This window comes from Notolepis coatsorum (genome assembly GCF_963971535.1).
Source record: "Notolepis coatsorum genome assembly, chromosome: 17".
NCBI lineage: Eukaryota > Metazoa > Chordata > Actinopteri > Aulopiformes > Paralepididae > Notolepis > Notolepis coatsorum.
In genome coordinates, this window is record NC_140181.1 from 60570037 (window position 1) to 60587760 (window position 17724).

The 17724-nt window shown below is 45.3% G+C and overlaps 1 protein-coding gene across 1 annotated transcript in view; it reads left to right on the top strand.

The window, feature by feature from the left end:
- The window catches only part of LOC311244057 (band 4.1-like protein 1), a gene marked incomplete at both ends in the record, with an annotated part of 103903 nt that overhangs the window by 12889 nt on the left and 73290 nt on the right, over positions 1 to 17724 (top strand). The window contains one exon of the mRNA XM_084333467.1: positions 12065 to 12169. Within this exon, the coding sequence (XP_084189593.1) occupies positions 12065 to 12169 (105 nt within the window). The remainder of the gene's footprint in view (positions 1 to 12064; positions 12170 to 17724) is intronic.

Here is a 17724-nt window from a genome sequence, read left to right on the forward strand (position 1 = left end):
GGAGGGAAATAGGACGATATGAGCCACAGTCTTTCGGGTCCTTATCTTTTTTTAAGAGCAGGGATATTGAGGCTTGGTAGAGAGTCGGAGGAAGCGAGCGGGATTGAAATGATTTCTTCAAACATTAAAGCCATAATGGGACATAACTGGGTGTAATATTTTTTTAGGAATTCCACAGGGAACCCGTCTGGGCCTGGACTTTTCCCACTCTGCATCATAGTTAAAGCCTGTTGAATTTCGTCTGCGCTAATGGGCTCTTCCAAAAGCATCATTGAATCATTGTCTATGACTGGTATATCCACATCTGCTAAAAAAAACTATTCATGCGAGAGGGGTCTTTAGGGGAATCAGAGGTGTATAGTGAAGAATAAAATGTTTTGAATTGACTATTTATTTCCAATGGGTCCGTATAGGTCTCTCCAGTGGCAGAATTAATTTGGTGATCAAGTTCTGAGCGGTGCGGTGTCTTAGCTGAAGTGCCAGCACTTTGCTAGGTTTGTCACCTAATTCGAAAAAAGACTGGCGTGATTTGAGTAGAAGCTGCTCAGCATGACTGGTGGAGAGGAGGTAAAATTCTGTCTGTAAAGTCACTCTTTCGTTATAAAGCGAAGGTGTCGGGGAGACTGAATATGAATGATCCAATTTAAGAATTTGGTCTGAAAGTTCAGAGCGTCTGCTGTTGCGCAGTTTATTACGTCGAGCACAGTTTGAGATCATTTTTCTACGGAGAAAAGCTTTAAGAGCTTCCCAAATGATGGACATAGACATGCCAGGGGTAGAATTGACCTCAATAAAAAATTTGATCTTAGTGGACAGGAACGACGAAAATGAGTTCTCAGATAGCAATAATGGATTTAGTCTCCACGGCCTGAGTGATGGGCATTTGTCCGGGAAGGCTAGCTCTAAAACTATTGCTGCGTGGTCTGAAATGACAATGCTATCGTAAGAGCAGGAATGCACTTGAGATAGAAATGTGTTGTCAATAAAAAAATTATCAATTCGAGAATATGTATGATGAACTGGTGAAAAGAAAGAGTACTGTTTGGCGGAGGGGTGAAGGAAGTGCCAGACATCTGAAATACCGTATTGCTTAAGGAAGGACACAATAGCTCTAGCAGTCTGAGATTGTGGAGCTGGATTAGATGATGATCGATCTAAAGCTGGGTTAAGAGCACAATTAAAGTCACCTCCCATAATCAGTTGATTAGAGTTCAGGTCAGGGAGTGAAGAGATACGTTTATTGATGAATTTGATCATATGTATCTATGGTTCTTAGTTTGAATAAGTGCTAAAGACATAAAAACATTCACATTGTTGTGGAAGTAAACAATAAAGGCCTCTACATGCTACAGCAAATTCAAAGCAACTTCAACACAACATCGGCGCGATTTCAGCGCGCTTGTTGCAGACAGTCTTGTAGACTGTGTTGCTTGGGCGTTGCGTACCTGTGTCCAAAATCTAATCTAAAGACCCGTTGCGTTGGTATTGCGTAGCAGTGATTGGTTGGTAGTGAATGGGGGCGGGGCTGTCATAGAATAATATTGGTCAGCGAGGAATACCATCCGCCATTGTTGTAGGCAGCAAGCTATGCTATCAATATTAGCTAAATAATTAGCGTCATAACTGGCCTTTTTCTGAAAACCCAAGCACATATTGTTCCATAGCATACGCCTTCAGTTGATCATGACAAATCCTCTCTTACCTTGACGATTAAAAAGCCTCCATAATTTAGTAAATAAAGCTGTAGCCAGCCATCTAGCATTGGTGATATTCAAAATGCTATCCACATTAGCTACATAGCTAACCAACTAAATACAATGGTATCCTGAGGTAATGTTAAATACAACGTTTGCTAGTCGAAATGACTGGACACACACAGGGACAAGTTAAACATCAATCAATTAATTTATTCCAACAGGTAGTTTGAGCTGCATGTGAGCCGGTCTTTCTCTCCTCTCCATTGGAAACTAATGAAGTTACGTTGAAGCACAGAACCGGCTGACAAAAGTTAAGCTGCTAGCAACAGACACTATAATACTTCCGGTCGGGGGATTTCAAAATAAAAGAGCGACGTCTAAAAGCACCGGAAATACGTTTATTTTGTACATATCTAACGTTAACACGAACCTAAACTAACTTTAGATTAGTTTAGGTTCGTGTAACGTTAGATATTGTAAAAAATAAACGTATTTACGGTGCTTTTAGACTCGCTCTTTTATTTTGAAACCCCCCGCCCGGAAGTAAAGATTATGCTTATTCTTCTGCCTGTTATCAATGGGTTGGTTGAGAAGGGAAGCGTCATCTATCTAGGGAACCTAGCTACGTACGGGGTACAATGTTACATAGGCTGCGCGTTGATTTTGCAGAAGCATAAAGGTAGAGTGTCTGCAACACCGTTGCTTTGTCGATGTTGTGGTGCAGTTGCTTTGAAGTTTCTGTAGCATGCAGAGGCCTTAAGAAGTAAGCATGTAACATCACTGAGGGGCAATATGTCTTTTTAATGTGTAATCTTGTGTTTCTCCACGCACTGTGACCCTTTAACCTTCATTGTGTTTGTAAACAGACAGGTTGGGCTCGTTGAATTCCTATTTGAATTCCGCATTAAGCACATGCTCAGAACAATCATTCCAAACAGAAGATTGGCTTGTTTTCATGTGGACAAGAGGCTGCAGGGAGCTCTCCATGGTCCTGATTGAGGAGAAAATACTACATATCCATAACCTAAAACACAGGTTTAAAAAAATACAGTACCTGTGTATGTATTGACTAGGCCTGAAATGCCTTCTGAGGAAGGGGGAGGAGCAGTGGTAAAAGCATGTCCGCACACGACCAACAAAGATTCTAGGCGGGGCTTATAGCTCCACCATGGATCATGTTACTGCCGGCTCTATAACCCCTGTTGGCCGGCCGCTGATGATGGAGTGTGATGTGTGATTGGAATAATCTTGTCGCTCCGCTCTGCCTTATTCATGTCAACGACGTTCCAGTTTTATGGCTAGCTGTCACCCCCATGACCTCGCGTACACCAGCTACAACAGCCGGGAGAGGCAGGCAGAAATATGTCTGGGGTAGTACAGAGGTATCCCATACACACACCTCCCCCCTAACGCCGCCCCTCTCTCTCCCCATCTCTCTCTCTATCTATCTCTTTCTCTGTGTCTCACATGCATGCACACACACACACACACACACACACACACACACACACACACACACACACACACACAGTCCTTCAACCAGAGGTATTCGTCTTTGATAGCAAATCCATACAGTTGACATATGGGTGCTCTTATGTGCGACCAGGGAGAAAATAGAATGAGAGGGGGAAGGAGAGGAAGGGACGGACGGAGCGGGGGAGGGCAGGTAGAGTTAACCCTTTCACTACCACACTACCAAATGGTTAACCCTTTCACTGCGACAATACAGAATGTTAACCCTTTCACTGCCACACGACAAGGTGTTGACCCTTTCACTACCACACTACAGACGGTTAACAGTCTGTAGTGTGGTAGTGAAAGGTTAACCTTCTGTAGTGTGATAGTGAAAGGGTTAAGATGGAGAGCGGGAGACGGATGCGCTTTAGAGGAGAGTGCAGCGGTACGCATGTTTGTCTTGAGTGCGTACGTAAGTATGTATGGCATCGTCCCGCGGAGCATAGTTATGGAGCGGCATGCTGATGAATACTGTGCAGTCCCCAGGCATCCATTACAGTAATTACAGCAATGATGTCCAATGAGCTACCGGGCCTTAATGATATAAACAGAGAAAATGCAGTCCACACCTCCCTGCTATTGATCCCTGGCTCTCCAACATTATAGATATTGATGGAGAACAGTGCATTGTTCAATGTTTCCGATAACCTCAGGCCACACTGTCCAAGTAGAACCTCCTCACACCACCCTCACACACACACACACACACACACACACACACACACACACACACACACACACACACACACACACACACACACTGATTACACTTGTGCTGTTTAATTAACACCACTGCTCATCAAGGCTATTCAGTCAAAGCTATTCATTCAGTCTCTTTGACAGTTATTCTCATCATCAAAATCAAAAGCCTCTCTTCATCTAAGAGACTATATACATCTACATTTATTTAATTCATAATTAATGATCACAGCCTTAATCGCTCAGCCGAAATATAATTTTCTCTCATCTGGCAACATGCCAACCCATTCCGACTCATCAGCTGGACCGCTTATTGAGTGAGTTGTGTTTTCTTGGCGTTTGAGTTGACAGTCAAAAGGGTGCATTTGAGGACATTTCTTTAACAGTTGTGCCATCAGCCCGTTGGTTTGCGTTGCAGCCAGGAGACCTAATCAATTCTAGCACCCAGAAAGACACAACTTGCATATCCATCCATGGTGCAATTAGCAAGATTTTGGTTGGAATTAATCAGTATGGTGTAGGGCTGGGCGATTAATCAAGTTAAGATTTTAATTATGATTTTGGCTTCCCACGATCATCAAAAGCAAGATAATTGAGACAGAACGATTATTGTGCCACATGCCGTGTTGCTCTCATTTGTCTCATTGTAAATGCAGCACACCCTTCCCCTCAGCGGTGCACTCCAACCCCCCCCCCCCCCCCCCCCAAGCCCAAACAGTAGTCTCAGCTCGTGTTGAGAGAGAGAGGAGGAAGACACGGCGTAATCCAGTCGAAGTGTTCTCAAATCAATCAGACACCGTGTTTAATAATCGTGATTTCAATATCGATCAAAATACTGTAAGCGTGATTATGATTTGTCATAACTGAGCAACCATACAATAATGCCAGGTGATTGAAAAATATGGTCTTGGTTGAAAATACTGTAAACCTGTTTTATCGATTATGATTTGTCATAACTGAGCAACCATACAATGATGCCAGGTGATTGAAAAATATGGTCTTGGTTGAAAATACTGTAAACCTGTTTTATCCTTTAAGTAATGTATTCACCATACAGTATGTAATTGCCATTGTATCAGTCTACAGTACATCCACATTTTGGTGTTAGCTAGCATGGCCTATTTGATATCATCGTGAACCATTCTTTCATTCAGAATTGAGTGCTGTTGATGTGAAGAAAGCCTACCCATGCTAATTGTTTTGCTACAGGTTAAGTTTAGTACATCGCGTCATATTTCAGTCACGGCACAGTACTATCCATCCTTTAGTTACAGTAGCTCAGTTTGATCTGCCTCCTCCTTGTTCCCGTGTTAACCTGTCTCACACACCTACTGTCTCTCTTCATCGTGTTTGTCTGGCCGCGGCCGTCATCAAAATGGATTTCTAGAATTACACCAAATGGCTGCTAACTTGATCAGACCCACAGAACTAGTGGCAGAAATATGATTGGCGCCAATTGGAGCGACAAACCAAATCTCATCAACGGCCTCCGAATTGGTTGCCATGCTTAGAGGACCACCTGAAATGTGTCTTGCAATTTAATTTGGTTAGAAAATCTAATATGCCTTGGCTCCCCTCAAAAAGGATCTGCTACAGCAGCCCCTCTGCCTGTTAATCAGCAGTGTGTCCTCCCTGCCTCCTCCCTGCCTCCTCCCTTAGCAGCTGCATGTCGCCACACTGGAGTCTAAGCCTGCTATGTATTTGATTAGGAGACATGTAATGTTTAATGGTTAATTAATTAGCCTTTCATGAATGTTTTAAACGGTATGGCAATTGTACAACCGGCTTTCTATCACGAGAGCTGAACAAAGCGGTGTGGCCCGGCAACCAACAAGAGTGAGAGAGAGAACACAGAGAAGGGACCTATTACTTCTGTTTCCATGGTAACAGCTGCTTGGTTGCTTTGTCGCCATAGGAGCCAGGTTTCCCCGGGAGATGAGTGTGTGTGTGTGTGTGTGTGTGTGTGTGTATGTGTGTGTGTGTGTGAAGACGGCATCTGCCAAGGCCGCCTGTGGAAGCCACAGAGCCCTCATTTTCAGCCCTGCAGGCAACACCGAAAAGAGGTGTGGTCTCGTGAGGCACCAAGGATCTTAAATGCGTTTCCTCCCCTTATATAGGCATAGTCTATGTAGCTCCGCCCACTCGACAGGGGTGAGGAGGCCAGCATGAAGATGTCTTTCAGCTCACACGGGTGGGGTTTTTCATGCTGCTGGTAATTATGTCCTCAACAATTTTACTATTAAACGTCGCTCCCCACAGTTATCTGAAATTGTGCAGCAGTTGCCTACGTTTCTTTTGTGCACGTTAATACCAGGAAACAGGGATTACAAATGGCTAATAGTAAGCTCATATGAACCCTTTCACTACCACACTACAAAGGGTCAACACTTTCACTGTTAACCATCTGTAGTGTGGTAGTGAAAGGTTAACCATCTGTAGTGTGGTAGTGAAAGGTTAACGTTAGGTTATGAATATAACCAAGTTCTGTTAACACTAGTGGACGCTCTGCGTCTGTTTCATATATCTCGCTTCAGCATATATACACTGAATACATTTAAAAATGTACCTTTAAATGCCAGCATTCATCTGGCCACACCCCCATCCGCTTACCTATATAAGCAGGGGTGGTGCCACACACTCATCTCCTTCCCAACAAATTTCACCACAATGAAAAATCAAGGGCCGCAGCGGCGTCTAGACGCAGAGCGTCCACTAGTGTTAACAGAACTTGGTTATATTCATAACCTAACGTTCTGTATCACTCTAGCTCCCGCTCTGCGTCTGTTGCATAATAGGAGCTGAGCGGGAGCTAGAAGCTCGACAAATACACCCCCCACAGCCATCAGATCAGGGAGGGCCGAGCCCCCCCGACCCACCCTAATGGAGGGCACCCCCCCCTATTGGTGGCTTCACGGGAGGGCGACGGACCCGACCGTGCGAAGAGGCACTCAAGCAACTCAACGCACAGGGTGAGCAGAGCGTGGCTTGGCCCCACGACTACACACACGCACAACCCGCATGCCACCCGGGAACGAACGGAGGAAACAACCTCGTTACTGCCCCCAGAATCACGGGGTCAAGGGCAAACCCAACCCCGTGGCAAGGCCGTAGCAGCGGAGCGCGAAGGAAGACCCAGACCCACCAAAGGGACTGGACCCCCTGGAACGGGGGCCCGGAGAAGTCCATGATGCCAGCATCAAGACCCCACCAGGTGGGCACTTAGTGACCCCGCCCCCCACATCGCCAGCGTATTCGGACAAAGGCCCCTCAGCCGAGCGGGCCCTGTCCCCCCAATAGTACACCACCTGACACACTGACCCTGCAGAACAGGCAGTCAGCATGGCCGTAAGCACACAAAAAAGGTTAACCAACGGAAGCAGGCAGCGCACCGGGGAAAAACCAGGCAACAGGCTGTTAACCCTAGCCTGGAGACTGCGGACGAGACAGGCGCCAGAGGGGACAGCTAAACACAGCCGCCCCGGCGGAAGGGGCGTATGCTGGCGTTGTTGCATGACCAAGCCTCCATTTAAAAACCCCCACCCAGAGGGTTCGAGGCAGAGAAGGCTGACACGATTGGCAGACGTCATGAACGTGCAGGGGCACCCTCAACCGGTGAACCCGGGAGTTGACACTGCTCCAACACACCAGGGAATCAACCACCTTGGTGTTACCCAATGCGGTGGTTGTTCCTATAACCCCTCAAGAAAAAACTCAAACACACCTGCGGGTATACACCGGCTATACCGCAGTACAAGTGTTTCAGTTTTAAAAAAAGGGTTAACCCAGGCCTACGGGTCGACGAAACATTACTTCGGACCGGGCCTGGCGATACGGGAAGCACAGGGTCACCAGAGGAGGTCAAAGACCACCCCAACAGGCCCCTCTTCGCCATGCGTGAGAGAGGAGCGAAAAAGAATGGAGAACCCGCCCCTAAGCACACCGTACTTGGTATTCCCAGGCGGTCTCCCAACCAAGTACTAACCAGGACCAACCTGTGTAGCGGCCGAGATCTGACGAGATCGAGCGTGTACAGGTTGGCATGGCCGTAAGCCATTACGACAGTGCTGAGTAAAAAACTTAGCCAACCAGGGTCTCCATAGTGCTTAACCCTGTGACACCCGGACCAACCTGGCATTTTTCCCCCTGAAAAAAGCCCAAGTCCCTCAGGGTACCAGAACAGCAGATCTGCATCCCCGGCGGACAACGGGTTCAACTGATCCGGACCAGCGTGACCAGAACCAGTCCCGTGCCCTAACCACGCCGACATGCCTACTCCAGGAGAAAGGGCAGATATGCGTGTTGATCTTAACATGAAAAGAAGGCGCCACCCAGACGTTCGGGCGAACCGCGCCCGGTGGCCCACCCCCAGGGCGTGAGACCCCTCTACATATGTTCAGATCCATTCCGTCATCATCCCCCAGACATCAACGAGAATCCGTCGATAACCAACCCAGGTCGTCGGAAGAGGAAAAACCTCCATCCCAGTTGCTTTATAAAAACGCCGTTTTAACCTCAAGCAACCAAGGCGTGCCAGTCAGTTGCCTGTTTACAGCGAGCTAGCACTATACGTGCGTCGGGACACACCCACATCAATGAACAGGCTATTTAGACCTGTCATTGAATCCCCAAGGCGCCCAGGGGAACGACAAGAGGGGTGTGACACTTCCTAACTCCAACTCTTTTTTAACACAACACAGCCGGGGGTAAACATTTTTCACATTTTTACATCCCACCACCCTCCCATAGGAAGGAGACGGGAATCCCCAGAGAGACTTCCCACGCGAGCTGTACAGATTGAAAAGTATATATTGCACCTTGAGCCATGTAAAAAATTGGTTTTAGGGCTCTCCGGGGAAGAGGCACTGAACCCATACACACTCAATAATCGAATTGAATCGAATACATACACAATAGAATAGGACACCTTCTAGAGGGTCCACTCACCTTGACAATCTGAGGAGGAGGCTCTGTACTCTGAAGGAGGCTCCCTCACATGGAAGGAGGAGTCCGAACTCACAGAAGGCCCGAATAGGCGCTTGGTGAGGAGGAGCCCTGACCACCCCCCGAAAACGGATCCATCACATGGACCTGAACAGCACACGGAAGTCCTACCAACAGAGACGCGCACGGTGACGTCCCTATGGCGGGGGAATTTCTGCGGTGCACACGCCCAATATTCCAGGCCGTGGGACCAGGAAACTCCCCCCCCCTCACCCCGTAACGTGCCGAACCGCAACGTGACAGGAACCTTGAAGGACAGGGGGTGTACCCCTGACCAACAGAAAAAAGGGGGAGAGGAAAGGTTACCAGTTCACCCCTTTACGACCCCACACCCATGATACGATGTAATGACAAAAAGAGAGTATGACACAGTCATAGTCGGCTCTATGAAGCGTTTGACAGCTTCACACAGCGCATGAGCTAACCTATCTGATTTTTACTAAGGAAAAAACACAGAATAGAGAGGGCTCTCCAAGAGCCCCGGTCCAAACTTACACATGTGCTTCTGTGGCCAGTCCAACCCAGTTGTAGGTCACATGACACACACAACCCATCATCACCTACAAAAAATGGCAAAAACACAGTTTTTCATAATGAGAGAATACATAATTCTCGATTAGTATCGGCCATAGGCCTTGCTAAGAACACACGAAAGCGACCAAACAATCTTTTCTTTTAGGAAAATAAAGTTTCTCCAACAGTCTTAGCACAACCTCAGCAATCAAGCTAAGGGTTACATCGCATCCCTACCACACAAAGACACAATGTAGTGCAACAACATGTCTGATAGGAGGATGAAGAAGTCCCCAGGGAACCGTGGGGAAAAACACAATCCTCCTACTTTACCCTTAATATGGCCAGTTAAAACAGGAAAACCTGTTAATATGTGAACACACTGTTCATTGTCATCACAGGCTGAGAAAAGAATATTCTTTACTCATTTGTCACTAAGCATAGCTTCATAGGTTAGTTACCCCTTAGTTGTGAGTACACGGTACATAAACACACATGATGTTTCTCACACAACAACCAGATCATTTTCACATCTGTAACAACAACCCGATTTGCACGGAGAAGCTAATTACCAGTGACAAGACAATTCACACAACTCGCGTCGTATCCTAAATGTATTGCAGCAACACACGTTTTTGGAAAACAGCGTTATTTACAAAACATGTAGAAGGTAAAGCCAGAAGACGTGTATAAGGTCTGGCCAAACCTTGTCCTACCCGGAGCGTAGATCAACGAAGTGCAGTCTCAAGGCCCCGTAGAAAACACAGCCGTCCTGTGTTGTTCGACCTGGGCAGCGTCGCCGCTCCAACCCGTCGCTACGGTCCCCTTTGTTGACGCAGGCTTTGCCGTCCTGGCCCAGGGCAGGTTCGACGAACATCCTCTGTCAAAGATGACGTCGTAGTCAAGAGTGTTTAAAACATGTTATAATCAAAGCACGTTCAACAGAGTAGCATTAAGCTAACGGCCACTCCAACCGTCGGTCGCTACTGCCCCTGCCCGCGAGACGCCGAGCGAACGGCGCACGCGACCAGAGGGGAGCTTGCGGCGGCGCGCGAGGAGCCGGAGCTACCCCGCGCTGGACCTTGGCCGATAGCAGCAAGCTAACGTTTCCTAGTGATCACAGCAGGCTAGCGCCGCAGCTAACAGCTGACTGGCTAACAGTAGGCCCAACATATGTAGGCCACGCAGTGATCACAGCAGGCCAACGCCGCAGCTAACAGCTGACTGGCTAACCGTAAGCTAAGCAGCTATCACCTGAACTTGTACACAATGATATAACACTCACCCAGACAGGCCGCCGTTCTGAAACCCTCCTCACTTTTTAAGAGAAAAGAGAAACAAGATGTCAACACAGCTTTACAACGGTGATTTTACCAACACCCGACGGAGCCAGCACAATACCCAAACTGGCCTGTGTAGCTGACTTGAACATCGATCTTCCGCTATCGAACATCTATGCCCATATCTCCTCGTGAAGGAATACTCTCATTTGGATATGAAAGAAGGGGCTACACGGTGACAGAAGAGATATCCACTCGTCCAGAAAACACAGCGATCACCAGTGTTAATGGTCGCGGCCCACTAGTTAAAACTATAATGGGCTTCAGACCAAGGTCTTCTGTCGCCTAAGAGGCTGAACAAAGGACCCTAGCCTGGGGCCAGTTTTCATAAACATTGTCAATTAGCCCCCATAGCACTAACAGACAAGTGGAGCCTGCCAGCAAACAGTACTCACCCAACCTGAAACCCACCGCTTCTCACAACAGCGGCGCGTCCTACAGTTCAGCTGTGCCCTGAAAGGTTTCACCCCAACCAACACAGCAAGGAACTGCAGTTGAGAGGCATGCAGCGGCGTGCTCCCAATACGAAAACCGGTGGAGGATTTTAGAATGATCATCTTCCAGACACTCCAGTACGAAGACAATATCGCCGTATTTTCTCGAAAATAGTGAGAGAGAAAATAAAGATATGATGTCAACGTATCTCCTTGTTCTTCCTTTCCTCAGAGTAAATATTTTTCTCCACGTCAAGTGGGCATATAGCAACACGTTGCTTGTGATGAAATTTGAGAAGGAGATGAGTGTGTGGCACCACCCCTGCTTATATAGGTAAGCGGATGGGGGTGTGGCCAGATGAATGCTGGCATTTAAAGGTACATTTTGAAATGTATTCAGTGTATATATGCTGAAGCGAGATATATGCAACAGATGCAGAGCGGGAGCTAGAGTGATACAGAACCTTCTGTAGTGTGGTAGTGAAAGGTTAACCTTATCTAGTGTGGTAGTGAAAGGTTAACCGTCTGTAGTGAAAGTGTTAACCCTTTGGAGTGTGGTAGTGAAAGGGTTAAATACATGCAGTTGATTTATGGTCACAGAGAACCGTGGATTTCTGTGTTGCATAGTGCAAATTATTGTGGTCAATCTTAATTTTCACCAGAGAGTATGAATACTGATTTAGTATTTCACAGAGGAATCCATAAGCATAATGGTATCAATGAAGCCTTGCTTATGACATCTCTTGAGTGTTTGGAATAATCTTAACCGTGTGTTTGATTTTGTGCCTACGTGCATATTTTCACCTGCCTACCTGCTGTGTGGTGTGTTGTGTGTTGTGTGTGTGTGTGTGTGTGTGCGAGACAGAAATTTGCCAAGGGCCAGACCCTGCTGGACATGGTGTGCGGCCATCTGAACCTACTGGAGAGGGACTACTTCGGCCTGATGTTCTACGACACAGACAACAATAAGGTCGGATAGATACACACATTGCATGTTGTACATATACTGTACAAAGTAGCATCAACATAGTATTTCAATTGGTATTTATTCTCACCGTGTCATCTAGTGACCTTTATTTTGTTATTGTATAAAGGCAATTAGTAGGCCAAACTGTTTGATTAGGGGCCTGACCAAAAGGCAGGGTTGAGGATTCAGGGCATTTCGGGCATATAGGGACCCATATACCATGTTGTTGGTGCCTAGGTGTCTAGTTGTTTATTCAATCTCTTGAGGACCCACATGCATGTCCCCTTACTGTATGTTGGTGACAGGTATAGACAAGACGGGTTGTTATGGTCACGTCATTCACTAAGGGGTCAAGTGGTGTTGTAGTATGAGTAAAAGTCAGCTGTTCACCGGCGGGTTTCAGGTATTGAAATGATGAGGGGGTGAAACGGGGAAGTCATACTTTGTTGCCCGCACGGTACACAATATTAAATCAAGCTGTGATTTGCTTTTAATGACGTTACTATATCAACTGCTTTTAATCGCAATAAAGTAACCAAACGCAGTATCCTGGAGCAGTGATTTCATGACAATCGGCGCGTCTGGCAGGTAGAATTATTTCCCCGGTTTAGTCTCTCGGTGACTCCATAAATGTTTGGATAGTCGCCATACACTGTATATCATGTTATGAGTGCTCTGTAGCCTACAGAAGGATAGAATGTTAAGTGTAGAAATGATCCCATTTTTGTACATGTCAACAATGCTACTGTTGAGGCTAAATGCACTAGCATGTATTCTTGGCAGTTTTGCTAGTGTCCAACTGACTCAAGTAAAGACAATATTTCTCTTTGATATTTATATACTAAATTAATATGAAATACCAAATTAATATGATATACTAAATTAATATGATTACCAAATTACTATGATGTACCAAATTAATATGATATACCAAATTACTTTGTGATGTTTGTTGCATGTCCTGGTCCATGTGTTGATAAGTGCTGTGTTGTGTTGGTCCATGTTGTATCGTGTCTTGTTGTCTCATTGTTTGCATTGCGGTACAGTTTTGTATATAATTTGTAAAGAAACAAACAAAAGTAAATGTAAATAACCTACCCAAAATGACTTGTGATGTTGATGGAGGGGCATGCCCATTGCCCATGCAGTTGGTAGTAGTATTTTATTGTCACGTATAACGTACAGGTAAATTACAATGTGATGCTTGATTCATACACATACAGCTCATTATAGTAATATTCCACAATTATTACACTTGGTAGTAATAATGGCACACATAAATTCACACCAACATGCGCATTTGTTGATACATGCAGGACTAAGTCTTGAGACAGAAGTATGTGTATCACTGCTGCCATGTTATCGGCGCGGAAAGCCGATAATGGTCTGAGTGTTATATTTTTTTAAAATCTTTTTTCCCCCTCCTTTTTCCGATTTTTCTCCCATCCCACTGTTAGTCGTTATGCCAATTCCCAACCCCCTTCCTGGTTGTTGCGCACTTTCCCCTACTGTTGGTCCGAGAGGCCGGAGACTGTCACATGCTTTCCTCCGACGCATGTGCAGCCAGTGCACAGATTCTCACTGGGAGAGTGTAACGTGTGGGAGGCCACACTACCTCTCTCCAGATCCTACCCTCGCTGAGAAGGCGCCCCGACCAAACTGTATGGGTTGCTGTCCACAACGCCCAGGACCCACCCGCCAGCTTTCCCCACCCCCTAATACTGCCAATTGTATTAGTGTGAACGGCCAGCCAAGCTGGTGACAACGCCGGGAGCTGGATTCGAACACGCGAACCCAGCGTCTCCAGCGTTGGTGACGAACGCAATCTACGCTACGCCACCTGACCGCCCTAAGTATTATTGAAGTTGTTTCTGATTGCCCTCTCAGACTGTGGTCTTTTGAGGCTTTGAACAAAGCTCTGAACACACTGTCTGAGTCAAATATTTATTTTTACACCATTTGAAGACTATCTCATAAAATAGAGACAGCCTTGGTAATGATGCCTCATAAAACTACATTGTAGTGTAGCTCTCTGCAGTCAATATCTGAAATGAAGGAGAGCATTTTTTTTATAATAATAACCTTCATACTGTCTTTTTCTATCATGAACTTTTCCACTAAATAATCTTCCTTGCTGTCACAAATACCTGGACCGGGCTGTTGTGAAGACAGCCCGTCCAGTGAGTGAGTTAAGCACAGGTCCCGGCAGGCAATAAACAATACATTTTCAAAAGTGAAATGGTATTTATTTAAATAATAAGGGGGATAAAACCCACAACAAGGAAAGGTAGAACAAACCGGGATTACAATAAATATGAACAAACAAAGTAAACACAAATGATCAATGTGTCACAGGACACCAGCCACTTGGCACACTGGTTGAAACAACCAGTACAACAACAAGGCTATTACAAAACTGTTGCCACAAGACACAAACAAGCTTACAGGGTAAGCACACCAGAAATGCAAAACAAGGCTGCTAGGAATAGGAAAAATAGCAATACAGCAATACTCACACTTACATGGTTAACACATTCTGCGCCAAGAACGAGTTAACTCGTTATTGCCCGCCAATCGAATATTGCCAACGAGTAAACTCGTTATTGTGATCGTTATTTCTTTTATTCTCTATTGCGATTCATAATTCATCCACCAAGGCTCTGGGAAACTCTGACACTCTGTCTGCGATTGCAACGACCCGATACCGCCGCCTGGTGAATTTCGACCGATGTTGCACTTACTTTTCTACAGGAAGTATGACTCTGTGCATCAGTGAATGTCGTCCCGCCGCAGTTTGCCTGTAACGTGAATCGAGATGAACAGTCGAGTGCATTGAATCGCCTTCGAGACGCAAGAATCATTATGCTTTTGGAGTTTATGGTGTCGGCCAAATGGACATACGATCTAGCTGATTCTAGCAGATGGCAATCAAATAATTGGAATATTTTTCCTCCAGTATTATCGGCCAGAGGTAAGAGGAATCTAACGTTAATTCCAGCTCGATTGTCCATTTCTTTCATTGCAATCCATCTGATCAACGTATGATGTTGTATTAAAGAAAGCCGTTATTGACAATCAATTAATTAGAATGCATTAATTCCTTCATGCATGATGGAGCATAATATATACCGATCATATGCATTTGAAATTTTTATTGTAGCGTGTATAGGGACGAAATGCCATCGATTAAGTATAATATGCATCGGGGCCTATAACACGCGTTCTAGGAATTACCGCAGACCACTCTAAAAACACTTATATTCACGACGGTATTAAACGACAATGTATGAATGGAAAAATATAATGTTCCCACATCCTGAACGATGGATACCCGATGTCGAATGGGCCATAATAATGCAGATATAGGTATACTATTTAAATAGTTATAGCCCTGCAAAGAAGGTGAGCGACTCCATAGGCTTACAGCGGTGGCGTCAGAGCTATAAGATGCTCATATTGCATGGCGGAGATTGTGTTAATGCACCAGCAAGATACAACAAGGTTGTCTAAGTGTCACCAACTGAACACAGTCCCACACAATAGTGGAAATGGTCAATACAATATATAATCCACCCAATAGTGGCAATAGGAGAAAAGGTAACGCAGTATCGCTCCACACAACAGTGGCAAACGGGCAACTCCACTCTGGTCAGTGGAAATGACAGCGGATAGTGGGGCGTAGAAATACCACTTTGTTTATGGTTTGATTCAGTTTTAGTAGAATATACATGAAATGAGCACATAAAGTGCAGACATATAACATTTTCTGGATTACTGTTTAACAGTTCAAAGTCGTCTTTACCTTCTGTTTGGTATCCACAGTTTAAAACCTGACAGTCTTCCCTCTTGTTTGATACCCACTTTGACCCTTCGAACCTCCCACTCAGGGCAAACCTCCCTCTCTATAATGGGTTTTACAATTGATATTCACAACTTTAGTCTTGGAGGGCAACTGCATTTTTGGCATATGAATTGTGTGGATCGTCTGTGAAGGCGAGAAGGCCTGTGAGTTCATCATTTTCATCCGGCCCCCAGACTGAATTCGCTTATCAATTCATTTTGGCCTGCTGCCTCTCCTAGGCGCAACTGGCCTGTGATACAAATCAAGCGCACCTCCATCTCACTGCGCGGCAATACAAATGTCTAGACTTTTCAAGTAAACGTACAGCGAGTGTTATCTGTACCTGCATTGTGTTTTTACTGAATAGCCTATCTCTGCTTTGCAATTGGTGGAGGACCCAGTATTTAGCTTTCAGTTGTACCTTGTACTTTTGTTATTACATGCGTGTGTGTGTGTGTGTGTGTGTGTGTGTTTAGGCCTATGTTTACATCTACATTTAGTCATTTAGCTGACGCTTTTATCCAAAGCGACTTACAAGTTCTGTACGACAAGTCATCAGGAAGGGTACAACTCTTATCAGCTGAGTAACAATGTTCATCAAAGTGTTGCGTGTTACAGTGTAGGTTAGTTTATTAGGACAAGTGCATGACAGTAAGGTTAGTTAGGGTTAGGTCTTTATTATTATTTTTTTTTATTATTATTATAATTTTTTCAGATAATGGTTGAAGAAGTGCGTCTTTAGTCGACGGCGAAAGATTGGACGGGTTTCGGCTGTCCTAACTGGGGTGGGTAGTTCATTCCACCATTGTGGGGCAAGGACTGAGAATAGGCTACTTCTCTTTGATGACCCTCCCGGAGCTTGGATAGGAGTAGGTCTGAGGCGGCCAGAAGATGCAGAGCGTAGGGGTCTTGTGTGTTCCATACCAGTGTAACCTAGAATTGCTAATCTGACAAACTCTTGTTGGTGAATAACAAATGTAATTTATTTGTATTAATTCATTGTATTATTGGCTTGAAAATTCATCATTACTCTAATACATTTTGCATACAGTACCTACTCCGAAATGTATTTAAACTTTATTTAACCAGACGGGTCAATTGAGAACAAATTTGTACTTACAATAATGGCCTGGCAAAAAAAAATTGTTGTTACTGCACCAGTGAATAATATTTTTTGAATACAAATAAAAACTTTACGTTAACGTCTTGGCTAAAGGCAGGCTGAGATTGGACCATAAGACCCTGACGCAGGGGCGTGCACAGACAATTTGGGGGGCAGGGGCTCAAGCTAGGGCTGGGCGATATATCGAGTACAGGGGAGGAAATTAGGCCACTTTACTCGCCAAATGCGAGTATTTTTTACGTTTGGCGAGTAATTCATGAAGAGCACTCGCCAGTCTGGCGAGTACTAGTAATTACAAAACAAAACAAAAAAATCATTCTGCAATCTGCTGATTCGCTCACTGGCACAAGCCGAACTCTGACTCCCCCCTTGATTCCTCCCATTTGCGCCTCAATCCAACCATAACCAATGAACATCATCGTTGTACAGATGCGCTCTAAGCTCCTCCAATGAACACTCATTTTCTAGAAGATGCCGCCCATCTAGGGGAAGTGGACAGATCACTGCGCGCGGACCTACAGACTCCTGCCACCGGCTTGACAACGTAGACAAACTTAGACAAAAACACATCAGTGGATGAAAATAATTGCATGT